Source organism: Salvelinus namaycush, chromosome 20 (genome assembly GCF_016432855.1).
Source record: "Salvelinus namaycush isolate Seneca chromosome 20, SaNama_1.0, whole genome shotgun sequence".
Lineage (NCBI taxonomy): Eukaryota > Metazoa > Chordata > Actinopteri > Salmoniformes > Salmonidae > Salvelinus > Salvelinus namaycush.
In genome coordinates, this window is record NC_052326.1 from 3,273,114 (window position 1) to 3,292,228 (window position 19,115).

Genomic DNA, 19,115 nt, shown 5'->3' on the forward strand with positions numbered 1-19,115 from the left:
AAGTGCATTCGTAAAGTATTCAGATCCATTGACTTTTTCCACATTTTGTTACATTACAGCCTTATTCTAAAATGAATTGAATAGTTTTTTTCCTCATCAATCTACACACAATACATCATAATACCAAAGCATTAACAGGTTGAGTAATTTTGGCACATTTGTAAAAAAAAAAAATACAATAAACTGACACATCACATATACATAAGTAATCAGACCTTTTACTCAGTACTTTGTTGAAGCACCTTTGGTAGCGATTACAGCCTCGAGTCTTCTTGGGTGTGACGCTACAAGCTTGACACCTGTATTTGGCTAGTTTCTCAAATTATTCTCTGCAGATCCTCTCAAGCTCTGTCATGTTGGATGGGGAGTGTTGCTGCACAACTATTTTCAGGTCTCTCTAGAGATGTTAGATCGGGTTCAATTCCAGACTCTGGCTGGGCCACTCAATGACATTCAGAGACCTGTCCCGAAGCCACTCCTGCATTGTCGTGGCTGTGTGCTTAGGGTCGCTGTCCTGTTGGAAGGTGAAACTTCGTCCCAGTCTGAGGTCCTGAGTGCTCTGGAGCATGTTTTCATCAAGGATCTTTCTGTACTTTGCTACGTTCATCTTTCCCTCAATACTGACTAGTCTCCCAGTCCCTGTTGCTGTAAAACATCCCCACAGCATGATGCTGCCACCACCATGCTTCACCATAGGGATGGTGCCAGGTTTCCTCCAGAGGTGAAGCTTGGCATTCAGGCCAAAGAGTTCAATCTTGGTTTCATCAGACCAGAGAATCTTGTTTCTCATGGTCTGAGAGTCCTTTCGGTGCTTTTTGGCAAACTCCAAGCGGTCTGTCATGTGCCTTTCACTAAGAAGTGGCTTCCGTCTGGCCACTCTACCATAATAGCCTGATTGGAAAGTGCTAAAGAGATGGTTGTCCATCTGGAAGGTTCTCCCATCTCCACTCTGTTAGAGTGACCTTGATTGCTCAGTTTGGCCGGGCGGCCAACTCTAGGAATAGTCTTGGTGGTTCCAAACTTCTTCCATTTAAGAATGATGGAGGCCACTGGGTTCTTGGGGAACTTCAATGCTGCAGAATATTTTTGGTACCCTTCCTCAGATCTGTGCCTCGACACAATTCTGTCTTGGAGCTCTACAGACAATTCCTTCGACCTCATGGCTTGGTATTTGCTCTAACATGCACTATCAACTGTGGGACCTTTATATAGACAGGTGTGTGCCTTTCCAAATCATGTCCAATCAATTGAATTTACCAAGGAAGATCAATGTAAACATGTTACATCTGAGCTCAATTTAGAGTCTCATAGCAAAGGGTCTGAATACTTATGTAAATAAGTTATTTTTGTTTTTTAAATTCAATAACTTTGCAAAAATGGCAAAAAACTGTTTTTGCTTTGTGATTATGGGGTATTGTGTGTAGATTGATGAGTAAAAAAATATATTTAATCAATTTTAGAATAAGGCTGTACAAGGGGAGGAGGAGGAAGGGGAGGACCATCCTGAATTTCAGAAGAAAACAATTTGTGAAACATTATCCTTTTTAGATAAAACTATACTAAATATACTCACATCACCAAATAATTGATTAAAACACATTGTTTTTCAATGGTCTACAGTGGCCTCAACAGCACTCTGTAGGGTAGCAGCATAGCGTAGCCGGAGAACAACTAGTTTCCATTCTCCTCTGGGTACATTGACTTCAATACAAAACCTAGGAGGCTCATGATTCTCAAACCCTTCCATAGACTTGCACAGTAATTATGACAATACTGGAGGACATCCTCCAACCTATCAGAGCTTCTGCAGCATGAACTGACATGTTGTCCACCCAATTTAAGGGTCAGAGAATGAATCTAGTTCTGAAAGCATAAGCTACAGCTAGCTAGCACTGCAGTGCATAACATGTGGTGAGTAGTTGACTTAAAGAGAGAGAAAGACAATAGTTTAACAGTTTTGAACAAAAAATTAAGGAAAAGCAAGAGAGAGACCTAGCTATATTTCTATTTTGTTTCACGTTCACTTACTTAGTAAGCGAATGCAGCTAGCTAGCTTAGCCTACTCAAACACCCGGCTCAAACAGAGAGGTACGCTATGTTACCTAGCTGGTTACGGCTATCCAACACTGGAACTCTTCCAAGTCAAGGTAAGCTTTTAGTTTTAATAATTTATTGCTACTAGGATCCACAAGTGTAACTGCTAAACTTCTTGCTAACTGTGATTTACTGCATGATTGTAGCGGGTTTACTAACGCGTTAGTTCTAATAGCTATGTTGACTTGGTGTTAGCTAATATAGTGATGATGTAGGCTGTGTGTAGCAGTTTAGCGGTTATGATATGAAGGTTTGTTGGAAAGGTTTCTTCGCCTGGTCACAGACAACTGATGTGTTGTGCACTGAAGTCCACAAGCGAAGGGAAAAGGTGAAAAGAGAAGAGCGCCTAGTTGCGAGAAGGAAGTATCCAATGATTAAAGGGATCATGCAGTTTGTATGTGGCTGCTATGACAGTGAACTGTGTTTGTGTGTGATCAAGGGTTTATTCATTCCAACAATGTTGTTGAAAATAATGTATTAAACAGAAGCAAACTGATAGAAACGGGGATAAACAATAGACACTCTTGTTTGCAAGTGTTAGACTTATGATTACACCCTAGATCAGCTAGCTGCAGACAAGATTGTGCAAGGCAGTATTGAATGTGTCAATGTCTGTCACCTTGATTACTCAAATTTCGCTGGACCTGTGCACCTATGTTGTAAACTTTCATTCATAGGCTAGGTTGTAGTAACCTCATGCTGGGTATAAGGAGTTTTAGTATCATGTAGTAAACCTATCGATGTTAAATTGAGCTGAGTGAATGGAATATGAATGACAGTCATCCAATATGCTGTAATAGAAATAAGGCCATGCTCATAAAAAATAAATAATTGTCCTCCCTCATTTTAAACGGCACCGTCCGCCACTCATATACACCATCCCAGCAGCGCAAAAGCTCGGGACTGAAGTACATTTTCTTAAAAATATAACTTTGCCCTGTGCTTCTATGAGCATGCTCTTCATATACCCTAGGCCTATAGCCTATAGTATAAGTTATGGAATATTTTATTGAGACCACACTAGGCGAACTTGATATTGCACACCCAGCAGAAAATCAGGGATGAGGGCCATCATCAGACACACATTACTATGATAAGCAACTAATTCTCAAACCCTGAGCAATATAACATTTAAATCGATTACAAATTACATAACCCTCCCCTGGACTAAATTTTAAAAAACTAAAACCTCCCCTTGACTGAAATTGAAAAAGCATGACCCTCCCACATTTTCCTCCGGGTAACTATTGTGTACATTTTGATCTCTCGCTAGCGATTTACTTTGACTATATATCCATAACACATTCATTACACATCCGTAAACATTTCATGTACGTGTTACAACAGATCCCAACCACATTATTAAAAGGTTGATGAAATATATCAATAGAACCTTTTCCAGTACACGACACACTGACTTCACACACAGATGCGCGCCACTCTTGGCTGCAGTAAGAAAACCATCGCCAACTGCGCCCATTCAACATAGTCTAGATTTACATTTTTAATACTTCTAAAATGCTTGAACAGTCTCTAAGATTATATTTGGTTGTGCTCTTTACAAAATAACTATCTGGGAAGCAGCAGTTGTTAGTTGGAATGCTAACCCTCATTGACATTGGCTAGCTTTTTTGATACAGCCTAACTTCTTCAACCAGACTTACTGGTTGAAGTTTATTATTAAGCAGGACAATCATACGAGCCTTAAAATCCAAATATAATCCCAAAAATATAATCCAAAAGTGTTCAATGCACTCATAAGCAACATGTAAATAGAGGCTTTTTTTGCTGGTGTTCTATAAGAACTCCCGTGTTCTTCCACCAACTTGCACGAATTGCCCTCATATGGCAAAAACGAATGTAGACATTAATAAATGCATTTCTAAAGCTTCCCCAAACAATGGTAAAAGGATGCCAAGATGGAGACACTGTGGCTTCAACACAGCGCCTCCTATCAGTCATCTAGTGTATATAGTTTATAAATCATTGGTCTCGTTCCGACTCCCTACTATGGGACACAGTGCCCCCTATCAGTCATCTAGTGTATATAGTTTATAAATCATTGGTCTCGTTCCGTTCATTACTATGGGACACAGTGGAGATCAAATTTAAAAATGCATGTTGCAAATTATAATGTCTAGATGCTTTTTACAGTGGTGATTAAGTTTATAAATTGCATGGCTGGGCAGGGGGTCTGTAAAAGTAGTAGTAGGAGTAGTGCTTGCTTGGTATCTTTTTCTGAATGTACTCGCCATGTGGATGGTATTTAGTGTATCATGGGCAGGATAAACAGATGTTTTATTATCACATACACCAGATAGGTCTAGTGAAATGTGTTGTCGTACAGGGTCAGCCATAGTAGTATGGCACCACTGGAGCAAATTAGGGTTAAGTGCTTTGCTCAAGGACACATCAACAGATCAGCGTTGCCAACTATTTTTCAGTGAGATCTGCTATTGGCTCCTTGATTTGTCCCAGAAGTCACTAGATAGCATTTTGAATTTGTCGCTAGAATCTTTTACCCATAAAAGTCTCTGGAGGGGTCTGAAAACTCTCTAAATATAGCAACTAAGTTGCTAAATTGGCAAAACCGCAACAGATTTTTCACCTTGACGGCTCGGGTATTCAAATCAGCAACCTTTTGGCTACTGGCCCAACACTCTAACCGCTAGGCTACCTGCTGCCCTAGACTATAACATTAGGTCTAACAATGGGAATTCCAAAACACCCGTTGTATAAATAAGCATAATTTTCAAAAATTTCAGAATGAGATTTGGCCTTTTGGCATATACGATAACAATGGTATGGCAGAAGCACACTTTTCAGAACAGTCATAATGATGACACTACTCTATCATTGTAATGATGCATCTATTAAGATGCCTAAATATGAACTCTTGCATAGCATGATATGAATGCGCTATAGATATGCTATGGATATATTTCATTAATCTTTAATAATGTGGTTGGGGCATGTTATAACATGTTCATTAAACACTTATAGATGTGTAATGAATGTGTTATGGATATAGAGTCAAAGTTAATCGTTACCAATCATTTTGATTGATTGACATTTTAGCACAGATTTTCACTATTCATATTTTAAAGGCGGGTCTCGGGCTTGATTAATATGGAACAGTATGTAGATTTGTTGTGCTCACAGTGATCACCGCAAACCTTAACAAGCAGCCACCTTAAATATGCTGTTGGATAAATCTGCTCCCAGCTAAATACATTCTACTGTTTGGCCTCACTAACTTGTGCAGGTCTTCTTGTCATTGTTGAGAGTGTAGCCAGCGTTGCAGTTGCAGGTGAAGGCGCCTGGCGAGGCGATACAGATCTGCTCACAGTCATGCTTCCCCTCACCACACAGGTCCATCACTGTGTTTCATAAAAAACAGAGACACTGATTACTGCATGGCTGTGGTTTCATGTACAGAATACAGTTCACTAAGGTACACACACATTATGCATTATCATGCAGTTATTGTAAGGGGTTATGACAGTCTTAAAATGTCTTATCATTCCATAATGATCCTGAGGTAAAATCTTTTGAGTCGTGTTGAAAAATTGCCAGACAGGAGATATCATGTGTTGACTGTAAAACAGTATGAACTCATACATGCTTATAACTAATATTAATTTATTACACATGTGCACCTTAATAAGTGAAGTGATACCCATTTACTTCATACTGGCAGTCCAGCTTACTACTGATCATCCTAACCATCTTGAACGTAATGCGGATTTGAGCTGAGAAAAATCTTCCGGCAGTCAGTCTAATGTACTTTCTGACTGTTTTCCGTTTGAGTTATTGTATTTAAAAATGTATATATATATTTCACCTTTATTTAGCCATGTAGGCTAGTTGAGCACAAGTTCTCATTTACAACTGCGACAATGATGCAAAAGTATTCATCCCCCTTGAAGTTTTTCCTATTTTGTTGCATTACAACCTGTAGTTTAAATCGATTTTATTTGGATTTCATGTAATTGACATACACAAAATAGTCCAAATTGTGAAGTGAAATAAAAAAATTACTTGTTTAAAACCTGTTTGGGATAGGGGGCAGCATTTTTCACGTTTGGATGAAAAGCGTGCCCAGAGTAAACTGCCTGCTATTCAGTCCCAGTTGCTAATATATGCATATTATTAGTGCATTTGGATAGAAAACACTCTAAAGTTTCTAAAACTGTTTGAATGATGTCTGTGAGTATAACAGAACTCATATGGCAGGTGAAAACCTGAGAAAAATCCAACCAGGAAGTGGGAAATCTGAGGTTTGTAGTTTTTCAACTCATCGCCTATCGAATATACAGTGGGATATTGGTCACATTGCACTTCCTAAGGCTTCCACTAGATGTCAACAGTCTTTAGAACCTTGTTTGATGCTTCTACTGTGAAGGAGGGGGGAATGAGGGCTCTTTGAGTCAGTGGTCTGGCAGAGTGCCATGAGCTGGTCATGCGCGTTCACGTGAGAGTTAGACCTGCGTTCCATCGCATTTCTACAGACAAAGGAATTCTCCGGTTGGAACATTATTGAAGATTTATGTTTAAAACATCCTAAAGATTGATTCTATACTTCGTTTGACATGTTTCTACGAACTGTAATATGACTTTTCGTCTGAACGCATGGACTTGCCGGCGCGTCGTGAGTTTGGATTGTGTAATGAACGCGCAAACAAAAAGGAGGTATTTGGACATAAATTATGGACTTTATGGAACAAATCAAACATTTATTGTGGAACTAGGATTCCTGGGAGTGCATTCTGATGAAGATCATCAAAGGTAAGTGAATATTTATAATGCTATTCTGACATCTGTTGACTCCACAACATGGCGGATATCTTTATGGCTTGTTTAGGCTCTGAGCACTGTACTCAGATTATAGCATTGTGTGCTTTTTCCGTAAAGTAAAAAAAAAAAAATCTGACAGAGCGGTTGCATTAAGGAGAGGTTTATCTAAAGTTCCATGTAAAATACTTGTATCTTTTATCAATGTTTATTATATAGTATTTCTGTAAATTGATGTGGCTCTCTGCAAAATCACTGGATGTTTTGGAGGCAAAACATTACTGAACATAACGAGCCAATGTAAACTGAGATTTTTGGACCTAACATAATGATATGCTGTGCTTTTATTGTAAAGCCTTTTTTAAATCGGACACTGTGGTGGGATTAACAAGAAGTTTATCTTTAAAATGGTGTAAAATACTTGTATATCTGAGGAATTTTAATTATGAGATTTCTGTTGTTTTGAATTTTGCGCCCTGGACTTTCACTGGCTGTTATCATATCAATCCCGTTAACTGTGCCGGTGCCCAGTCCAGGCAAGGTGGTCAGCCCAGCTCCATGGCTGGAGCCTTCCTCTGCCCAGTCCAGACACGGCGTCCAACTCAGCTCCAGGGCCAGAGCTCTCTGTACCGGTGCCCAGACCAGGCACGGCGTTCAGCCCGGCGCCATGGCCGGAACCTTGATCTGCCTCGGTGCCCAGTCCAGGCCCGGTGTCCAACCCAGCTCCGGGGCCGGAGCCCTCCTCTGCGCCGGTGCCCAGTCCAGGCACGGCGTTCAGCCCGGCGCTATGGTCGGATCCAGGGTCTGGGGAGGGGCTAGGACCCGCACCGGAGCCGCCACCAACACTAGTCACTCACCTAACCCCCCCTTTTGGTTTCAGTTTTTGCGGCCGGAGTCCGCAGCTTTGGGGGGGGGGGGGGGAGTACTGTCACGCCCTGACCATAGAGAGCCCTTGTTTCTCTATGGCGTAGTAGGTCAGGGCGTGACTAGGGGGTGTTCTAGTTTAAATTTTCTATGTTGGTGTTTTGTATGGTTCCCAATTAGAGGCAGCTTGTAATCGTTGCCTCTAATTGGGGATCATATTTAAGTAGCCATTTCCCACCTGTGTTTGTGGGATATTGTTTGTGTTTAGTTGCCTGTGTGCACGTCATGACTTCACGTTTCGTTGTTTCTTTATTGTTTTGTTGTTTCACGGATATTAAAAATATGTGGAACTATACTCACGCTGCGCCTTGGTCCGCTCATTACGATGATCGTGACAGACCCTAAGCATACTGCTAAAGCAACACTCGAGTTGTTTAAGGGGGAACATTTAAATGTCTTGGAATAGCCTAGTCAAAGCCCAGATCTCAATCCAATTGAGAATCTGTGGTATGACTTAAAGATTGCTGTACACCAGCGGAACCCATTCAACTTGAAGGAGCTGGAGCAGTTTTGCCTTAAAGAATGGGCAATGATCCCAGTGGCTAGATGTGCCAAGCTTATTGAGACATACCCCAAGAGACTTGCAGCTGTAATTGCTGCAAAAGGTGGCTCTACAAAGTATTGCACGCTCAAGTTCAGTTTTTTTGTCTTATTTCTTTTTTGTTTCACCCCCAAAAATATTTAGCATTTTCAAAGTGGTAGGCATGCTGTGTAAATCAAATGATACAACACCCCCAAAAAATCTATTTTAATTCCAGGTTGGAAGGCAACAAAATAGGAAAAATGACACGGGGGGGTGCATACTTTCGCAAGCCACTGTAATTGTAGACACGTCCGGCACAAATAAATAACAAAACAGTACAAAAATATTGATATGGCAAGTAGGCATTACCAGGAGATAATCGCAAACATTTATGCACGTATGCATGCGTGCATGTGATGCACCAATTGGAGAAATAAGCAATATACTTTTTTTGGCAGATGTATGATGAAATAAATGAATAAAGACTTCACTTCATGGGACCTATCTGTCAAAGAGCAGTTTGATCTTGAGACTTTCTTGAGTATTACTAGGCAAGTGACCATATCCAGTTGAGTCCAGTGTATTTTATTAAGTTAGAAAACTCAGTGAAAGTGAATTGGATAACAAAGGTTTGGTTGGATAGCCTTTTTTGTTTTTAAGTATTGAGGAGTAACTACTGTAGGTTATACCGCTTATTGAGTTAGTGTTTATTAATCTAATGTTCGTTCAGAACATATGGCATGTATGGACTACCTGTAACAGTACACACAGATAATGGTTACCACTTTTTACGAACATCCAAATTAGAGTATTTTTCCCCCCATGTAAAATAAAACAGTTGTACACCCAAATGGCTATGTGTAGACTAATGTAAAAAACAACAACATTTTTGTCAATTAATCTTAAATAGACTTCAATGTTTGGGTTCAATAGCTGAAGCGTGCTCCTGGCTTTATAAAGATTCATACCTCTTAAGGCCCAGTGCAGTCAAAAATTTGATTTTTCTATGATTTATATATATTTCCACAATATGAGGTTGGAATAATACTGTGAAATTGATGATAATGCCCTTTTAGTGTAAGACCGCCTGAAATTTCAGCCTGTTTTGGTTGGATAGAGGTTTGGCCTGCCTTTTGACATCACCTGGCAGTAAATTAGCTAATAGATAAATGAGAGAGTTCCAAACCTCTGCCAATAACAGCTAGTTTTCAGTTTTCCTTTCCCCACTCAGACCACTCCCAGACAGTCCTAATAACATTCTTACCTGAGAAATTGCTATTTGCTGTTTATTTTTAACCATTTTAATTGAAAACAATCACAGTAAGGTACTGTACTTAATTGTTACCCAGAAATGATTTGATATTGAGATAAACACAGCTGCATTGGCCCTTTAAAGTGTGTAGAAACTTACTCTGGCAGGTCTTTCCATCCTCCTGGAGCGTGTATCCCTCAGCACAGCGGCAGAAATAGCCATTGAGTACATCCACACACTCATGCTGACAGCTGTGATTCCCAAACGAACAGTAGTCGATCACTGAAGGAAGGAAAATGCAAGAAAATGATATGCTTATAGAAATGAATTTATAATGCATAATATTAAATAATATTAAATTCAATAATGCTCTTGATTGTATTTCTCACACATTTATGTAGTGCTAATGAAGGCTTTATGAAGGTTTTATGAAGGCTTCATAAGCTGCACGTCATTTAAAGCGGGACCCTTAAGTCTGTAGGAAATATTGCTTTAAGGTATATATTATGGGACTTGCTTGGCAAGCTTATGAGAAATATCCATATCTATGATAAACTGCTTTGTAAGGTCTATCTTAATGATCCCTTTGAATTATCATATTTCTGCATGAAAACAAGGGTGAGGAAATGAATGAATAATGTTTTTGAGTGGAAGTACAGTATACTTACAGTGGATTTTACAGTTTAAAAAAAATATTTCCTCACCCTTGTTTTCATGCAGAAATATGAGATTTCAAAGGGGTCATTAAGACAAATCTAACAAATCAGCTTATCACAGATATGCATATTTCTTTTGAACTTCTTGCAAATCTATAAAAAAAAACTTAAATATCACATTTACATAGGTTTTCAAACCCTTTACTCAGTACTTTGTTGAAACATCTTTGGCAGTGATTACAGCCTCAAATATACCAGTCCCTGGTGCTGAAAAACATCGCACAGCATGATGCTGCCACCACCATGCTTCACCGTAGGGATGGTGCCAGGTTTCCTCCAGATGTGACAATTGGCATTAAGGCCAAAGAGTAAAATCTTGGTTTCATCAAACCAGAGAATCTTGTTTCTCATGTTCTGAGAGTCCTTTAGGTGCCTTTTGGCAAACTCCAAGCAGGCTGTTATGTGCCTTTTACTGAGGAGTGGCTGTCATGTGCCTTTTACTGAGGAGTGGCTTCCCTCTGGCCACTATATCCTAAAGGCCTGATTGGTGTAGTGCTGGTAAGCATTGAACGTAATTTCCAGTCGCAACTTAGACTTGTTTCAACACCATAAAGCCCTCAAAGCTCATGACTAAGCTAAGGACCCAGGGACTAAACACCTCCCTCTACAACTGGATCCTGGACTTCCTGACGGGCCGCCCCCAGGTGGTAAGGGTAGGTAACAACACATCTGCCACGCTGATCCTCAACATTGGGGCCCCTCAGACGTGTGTGCTCAATCCCCTCCTGTACTCCCTGTTCACACATGACTGCATGGCCAAGCACGACTCCAACACCATCATTAAGTTTGCAGATGACACAACAGTGGTAGGCCCGATCACCGACATCGATGAGACAGCCTATAGGGAGGAGGTCATAGACCTGGCAGTGTGGTGCCAGGATAACAACCTCTCCCTCAATGTGATCAAGACAAAGGAGATGATTTTGGACTACAGGAAAAGGAGGACCGAGCCCACCCCCATTCTCATCGACAGGGCTGTAGTGGAGCAAGTTGACAGCTTCAAGTTCCTTGGTGTCCACATCACCAACAAACTATCATGGTCCAAACACACCAAGACAGTCGTGAAGAGCGTACGACAATGCCTATTCCCCCCCAGGAGACTGAAAAGATTTGGCATGGGTGGCAAATTACATAATTAGTCATGCTATCCCATGTTTTCCTGCTTAAAGAATAGTCTTTTGTTATATGCTAGTGTTTTTTCTAACCTGATACAAACCTGTTGTCACGCCCTGACCATAGTAAGCTGTTTTTCTCAGTGTTGGTTGGGGCGTGATAGTGACTAGGGTCATCTAGGTGTTTGTATGTCTATGTTGGCCTGATATGGTTCCCAATCAGAGACAGCTGTTTATCGTTGTCTCTGATTGGGGATCATATTTAGGAGCCATTTTCCCCATTGTTAGTTGTGGGATCTTGTCTACAGTAAGTTGCATTTGTGCACTCCAGTAGCTTCACGTTTCGTTTGTGCTTTTGTTGTTTTGTTTAGTGAGTTTCTCTTTATTAAAATTATGTGGAACTCTATGCACGCTGCGCCTTGGTCTCATCATTCTATCGACGGACGTGACACTTGTATTGGTGTGAATTAGTCATAAGACTGGGCTTACAGCTAAGAGACATTTGGGTGCAACCGCAGCATGTGAAATCCCATGGGTTTACTATCTACAGAAAGTCACATGTATGGAACCTTGCAGAAAGGAGTACAATATAGTGTTTGTTGTTGTGAATGCAGTTAGACGGTTGAGCCCTCGGGCTATCAAACTTGTGCTATCTTAAGTTTAGATAGACCACGAATGACCTTTTACACACTATCTGCTGACTGCCACGTATGCAGAAAGGGGTTGTATGTATTTTCTCTATAAAAGCATTGAACCGGCACTGTTCGTTGATCTTTTCAACTATCACTGCTGAGTAGGTAGTTGATTTTCCATTTTTACAAATCTCATAAAGTGTTCTTTGAAAGAATCTGCAGTCTCTCTTCCTTTTGATTAGATATTCCACAACAGTCCTCAGATCCTGAAAAAGTTCTACATCTGCAACATCAAGAGCATCCTGACTGGTTCCGTCACCGCCTGGTATTGCAACTACTCTGCCACCGACTACAAAGCACTACAGAGGATAGTGTGTGTGGCCCAGTACATCACTGGGGCCAAACTTCCTGCCATCCAGGACCTCTATACCAAAAAATTGCCAAAGATTCCAGCCACCCTAGTCATAGACTGTTCTCTCTGCTAACGCACAGCAAGAGGTACCGGAGCGCCAAGTCTAGGTCCAAAAGGTTTCTTAAAAGCTTCTACCCCCAAGCCATAAGACTCCCGAACAGCTAATCAAATGGCTTCCCGGTCCACCCCCATTTTTACGCTGCTGCTACTCTCTGTTTATTATCCATGCATAGTCACTTTACCTCTACCTTCAAGTACATATTACCTCAATTACCTTGATTAACCGGTGCTCCCTCACATTGACTCAGTACCGGGACCCCCTTTTATATAGTCTTGCTACAATTATTTTATTGTTACTCCTTAATAATTTTTTATTTGTCTATTTCTTATATTTTATATTTAATTAATATTTTTTTTTACTTTTGGTTAATCGCTTAAGGGCTTGTAAGTAGGCATTTCACTGTAAGGTCACAACACCTGTTGTATTCGGCACATGTGACAAATAAAATGTGTTTTGATTTGATTTAAAGAGATAGGTGGGGCTAAAGCTTAAGAGGGTGTGAACGATGCTGAATGAGTGTAGACAAAGGAGGGTTCTCCAGTAGTAGTACACAAACATTCAAAGTCCATTTTCTCAAAAGTAAGCTTACAAGTTTATCAATATTCAAAGCAAAATCACTTTCCCGTTGTTCCTCAACTGTAGTGTATGGTATACCATTTTATCCACTATAGAAAACATATTTAACATTTTGCTACATGAGACCGATTTGAACCGGTTGGTCACATAGACAGGTGTGTGCCTTTCCAAATCACGAACAATCAATTGAATTTACCACAGGTAGACTCCAATCAAGTTGTAGAAGCATCTCACGGATGATCAATGGAAACAGGATGCATCTGAGCTCAATTTAGAGTCTTATAGCAAGGTGCACTTGATTCAGCAGCCCTAGCACGGGATTGGAAAAGTGTTCCCATTTTTCACCATATCATGTGTCTGAAGGTAGAACTCCGACTACCCGGCAGGCCCAGAGAGCAAATCAAGTGCACCTATAGGCATACCGCTGGCCAATCAGGTAGCTCAGATCACCGTGTCTGCACAGTTTCCTCGAGCCATAGACAGTAAAACCAAAAAGTGTTCCCATTTTGAATAATTTCATGTGTCTGAAAGTAGAACTCCGCCTACCCGGCAGGCCCTGAGAGCAAACCAAGTGCACTTATAGGCCTACCGCTGGCCAATCAGAAAGCTCAGATCACTGTGTCTGCACAGTTTCCTTGAGCCATAGACTGTAAAAAGAAGCATCGAACGAAGTTGAGTAGAGAAAGACACACCGAATACAGCAAAGAGTTTCTCTTTTTATGAGTAAGTTAATGTTTAAAATTCCCTAGAGTCGATGTCCCCGTGGAAATCTAATTAGCATCATAAAAAATCCCCATATAAATCTGTCAGTTTTAGCTACAGATACAGTGTCTCATATTTTGCATGTGCTGCATCTCAATCCACTGCATCCACAACTGCGGTGAAAGGTGTCAGAGCTAGAGCAGTGTTTGTCAGACCATGAGACATCCCGAAAATCAGTCTTCTCACGTCCGAACCGTTTGGACTACACACTAATATGGTGGGAAGGTGAGTCTCTCACGAACACGTACATGTTGGTTGTTTTGCTCTAGGATGCCCACAAGCCTCACATAACTCGTCTGAAGGTAGCCGGGTACCAGTTTAAAAAATATACAGAAGCATATATATGGAGATAGTTTAGAGCCTAAAATAAGAGGTTAAATACATACAACAACAAAAAAGTTTCATGACACTTCAGAACAAACTTCATTTAAACTTTTGGGGGGACTGTCTGTTTATCCATGTAAGAAGCTGTTATTCAATGCGTTTCTATGGGCTAATAGCAGTAAGGCCAAATTCACTGTTTCACAATGCTGGGAAAATACTTTTGCCCATACTGCAGACGTTATATCAGTCTGCTAATACAGGACTATTAAAGGCCCAGTGTACTACTTTTGTGAGAAAAAAATTAATGAGTAATAATAATAAAAAATCTAAAAATATATAACTACATTCAGATTTTTCTGAATTTTTGGCTATGGCTAAAACCAGCACTGCAACTGCAATAAATGAGTATAGCAATGTGTTCCTATAAATTAATTATTATGCTCACTCAGCTGTGCCTCAGAAGTAATAAAACAAATTATCTATTACCTGTTTGATCATATGATTTAGGTATATACCTAAAATGTTTGAAAATAATTTCTGAATGGTCTGAGAAGAACAACATTGGCAGGGTAATTCAAGCATAGCCAATATGCAGTGATAATGTATTGGGCCTATTGCCTACTGCACAAACCTCATTGCTACATAACTGTTTGTAATTCATGTTAATGTTTCATAGGCTTTTAAGTAATGTTTAAAAAAAACCTGAGCGGTAGATCTCTGCTTGCAATTTGACTCAGAAAGTGTTCTTGACTCAGAAAAGGTTGGTGACCCCTGGTCTATGGGTTTGGATGGATTATGCTAAATATGTTGCTTTTAGTGCATTGTATTGTTTGGCCTGATGATGGCCTCACTAACTTGTGCAGGTCTTCTTGTCGTTGTTGAGGGTGTAGCCAATGTTGCAGCCGCAGGTGAAGGCTCCAGGGGAGGGGATACAGATCTGCTCACAGTCATGCTTCCCCTCAGCACACAGGTCTATGGCTGTATCATACAAAGAGACAAAAATCACTGTTTATGGTAAATCAGTAACGGCTGAATCCTAACTTGACCTAGGGCTCTATTCAATCTGAATCGTTACAGATTCTGTGATAGAAATGTGAATATAATTTCCATTTGAGACGACATATGCGGCGCTTACCGTGAATCCAGTCTCCTTAAGCTAGAACATTGCCTTTACATTTCAATCACGCTGTAAAGCTGAACTTCCACAATGCATATTGAATAGATACATGGCTACATGCTCACAATTAAAACTTTCTTACAAATTTTCCATTGGCATATACAAGAACCAGGCCCAGTTACTGTTAAATTCAAGTGACGTGATGAAATTGAATACACTACAGTTATGCATGCACTTGACTGACATTATATATCGTTCATGAATTTTTTTAAAGTATTAAGTTGTCTCATGTCTAGCCCAATGGACAGCCTACCTGTGCAGGTCTTGGAATCCTTGTTGAGAGTGTACCCTGGCCGACACAGGCAGTGGAAAGAGCCAGGGGAACTCTCACAGAGGTGCTCGCAGCCATGGTCAGACTCCAGGCATAGATCCATCCCTGGAACCCCAGCAGGTGAGCAAAAAATCTACCTTTAATCACTCTCATATCATTGACATTAGGAAATATCAAGGATTTGCTCATACTGTTTTGAAAGATGATCAAGTTCCCAAAAGCTAGAATTGTATTTTTTGGCCTGATGATAGCCTCACTAACTTGTGCAGGTCTTGATATTGTGCTGCCAAGGATGTAACTTATAGCGAGAGCTGAAAATGAATTGAGTTTCTGAGGATAAATTAGCGGATAAATGTTTTACAAGCTTTAAAAGTCTCAGGTACGAATACATACATTTGTGAACACTGATGACCTTGACACTTCAGCAACTGTAAAGTGTGATTTTCTCAATATGATTGAAACTGAGTGGTATCTTGATAATTGCTTACATCGCGCATATTGCTGTACACACGTTTGATGATAATTCAATAATATTACATATCAACCCAACCCACCGCAGAGCTTGTCCTGGAACTGTAGGCCAAACTGGTGGATCAGGTCAAAAGACTCCACCAGGAAAACATGATCCTCGAAGGGCGGCGATGCCATGGCGCGCAGTGAGGTCATATCCGCCCGGGCCACGCCTACTGTGTAGATCTCGATGCCCTTGTCCCGAGCCTCGGCCGCCACTTCCGCCACACGGTCCTGGGGCCGTCCGTCCGTTACAATGACAGCTACATTGGGCACCTTGGGTCTGTCACCCTCAGCTGCCGTGAAGGCATGGTTCATGACGTACTTGATGGCCAGGCCCGTCATGGTGCCCTGTGCCAAGGGGATGATCTCATTGATGCCTTTCACCATGCCCTGCAGCTTTGCGTGGGTCTTGAGAGAGAATTCATTCTGGACCTAGAGTCATAGAAGCATACAAAGCATCAGTCACCTCTTCATCTCCAGGGTTTGCATGTCTAACTGAGTCTTTAACAGTGGAAAAAACGGTTTAGTTAAACCCTAGGAAAAAAACATGTGAATCGCAAAAGCTTTTAGCCTTTCGTGATAGTTCTCTAGACTTTGTGGAGCTACAATAACTACGATTGGAAATGGAAGACAAGATAAGAAATACATGCCACGAACTATCTTCCCTTTTCAAGCGTAGTTCTTCGCTAAGGTGTAAAAACACAGATAAATTGAGAATATGATAAAAGGTTGAGGACCTGGCTGGAGTACTGTACCAGGCCGACCCGGGTAGCGTTCGATCCCACGTCCAGTGTGTGGATGATGTCGATCATGAACTTGCGCATGGTCTCAAACTCGTGGGGTCGCACACTGCGAGAGCTGTCAATAATGAACACCAGGTCCACTGGGCCAGACTTGCACTTCTGCTCCGGTGCTGGATTGGAATTGAGTTGAAAATCAGCTGCAAATTCATCACAAGCTGCATGAATATGAAATGATCTACGGCATAAACATACAAGTAAACAGTAATTTTGTATGAATTTCATTAACTTCCTTGCCAGATCTCATTCTAATTGAATCTAACAAAAAATGATGAGGTAAGAAGCAATTGAATGTGTGCCGAACTGCAATGCATTCATGGTAATTTTATTACTTCATCGTTGGATTTGGCTAACCTGCTTTTGGCCTAGCCACAGCCAGGGTGGCCAAGACTAGCAGGATAGACACACAGACACACAGCTGTCTCATGTTTAGGGTGCTGGGCTGGGAGCTGGACCTGTCAGAGCTGGTCTGCGTTTAGGCAGGCTTCACACTGCTCTGCAATGAGAGAATACAGAACAAAACATGTCAGAGACATCCATGGGTACTTTACCACCAGCACATTCCTGCCCAGCTCTGCCGTAAAAACTCTTGACGCCAAAAAGATGGCGGAGGTATACAGGAGTCAGTCCTATCCTAACAGATAGCTGCACACAGGACTAATCCTTTACATCACCAAAAGCAAGGGGTTCAAACGCAGCACAGGAGTAATCGCTGGAAAATAACAATGTCTGGGACATGTTTATACGAAATGGACATTAAAAAAAGCACTTATTTTCTTGGGTCCTGAGAGAGGGGTCCTGGTGAGGTTTATCGTTATCACTTAGATAGCTGTACCTTGAAAAAGTGGTTGTTGTCATTCATTGGCCTCATTTTGGTCAATTTGTGAATGCCCAATGGAAGCAACTTCCTCAGAGAGAGTAGGAAGATACCACATCAAAAAACAACTGTGGAGTGTGCTATGCCTACTTGGCAGCAACGTTTTAGTGAACCATTAAACGGATGCCAATTGACATGAGCCATGAATCCCTCTGATATGAAGACGTATGTGAAATCCCACAGACTAATTTCATAGATAACAAGAGAGCGATGGAAAGAAGAAAAGAGGGATACAGACAGAACTAAGTGTGATGACAAAGATAGATCAGGACCTCACAAAGAGCCCAGATCCTGCTCAGAGAAAGCCTTATGCATTGTGGTCTTGATCAGTCTCACTTGTTCTCCTCCGAGACCCAGTGCAGAAATAACTCTAGACGTGTGTTTTAGAAGCCTCCTGCCGTAAACCCTGTGCATGTGTCTGTGTGCAGGTACAAAGAAGCTTTCAGTGTGCCCCACTACCAGAGTATGTGAGCGGAGTTCTGCTGTTGGAAATCTTGTTGGAAAGTGCTCAGCATTTAAACATTTCTTTGTATTAAATCACTATAGTCTATAAATTGCACATATAGGCTGTGACGTACTTAGAATTCAATACAAATTAAACAAAAAATGACTTATTAGTGCCTTTGAATTCCTTTTTAAAAACACGAGTTTGGCCAGTCTGTGGCTTCAGGCTCATGCTATGGTGACTGGAGAGCAGGCCAGCAGCGGAGAATATCATCTCCACACTTGCAGAGCTACTGGGGATGCTTAACATCCCTTTGGTCACTCTTGCCAGGCTGGGCAGAGATGCATATTTTTTTATTTTTATAGGTAGGCCTAAAGGTTTTTATGCTAAATAAGCCAATCAAAATGGAAAGCTCTTTGAACGTGGCAATATGCCAGGCCTATTGGGCCAAAATCAATTATGGCCTATTGATAAAAATGTGATTCACATTTACAAAATATATATATACACTACCGTTCAAAGGTTTGGGGTCACTTAGAAATGCCTTTGTTTTGGGAAAAAAAAAACTTTTTTTGCCTATTTAAAATAACAACATTTATCAGAAATAGTCTAGACATTGTTAATGTTGTAAATGACTATTGTAGCTGGAAACGGCAGATTTTTAATGGAATATCTACATAGCCGTACAGAGGCCCATTATCAGCAACCATCACTCCTGTGTTCCAATGGCATGTTGTGTTAGCTAATCCAAGTTTATCATTTTTAAAGGCTAATTGAGCATTAGAAAACCCTTTTGCAATTATGTTAGCACAGCTGAAAACGGTTGTGCTAATTAAAGAAGCAATAAAAC

The 19,115-nt window shown here is 40.8% G+C and overlaps 1 protein-coding gene across 1 annotated transcript in view; it reads right to left on the bottom strand.

Annotated features, from left to right (window-relative positions):
* The window catches only part of LOC120065554 (matrilin-4-like), a 31,562-nt gene extending 14,192 nt beyond the window's left edge, over positions 1-17,370 (bottom strand). The window contains exons 1-7 of the mRNA XM_039016619.1: positions 17,298-17,370; positions 16,881-17,083; positions 16,185-16,575; positions 15,613-15,735; positions 15,038-15,160; positions 9,747-9,869; positions 5,352-5,474 (exon numbers count right to left, since the gene is read on the bottom strand). Coding sequence (XP_038872547.1) covers positions 5,352-5,474; positions 9,747-9,869; positions 15,038-15,160; positions 15,613-15,735; positions 16,185-16,575; positions 16,881-17,083; positions 17,298-17,370 — 1,159 coding nt within the window. The remainder of the gene's footprint in view (positions 1-5,351; positions 5,475-9,746; positions 9,870-15,037; positions 15,161-15,612; positions 15,736-16,184; positions 16,576-16,880; positions 17,084-17,297) is intronic.
* Positions 17,371-19,115: the final 1,745 nt, after the last annotated feature.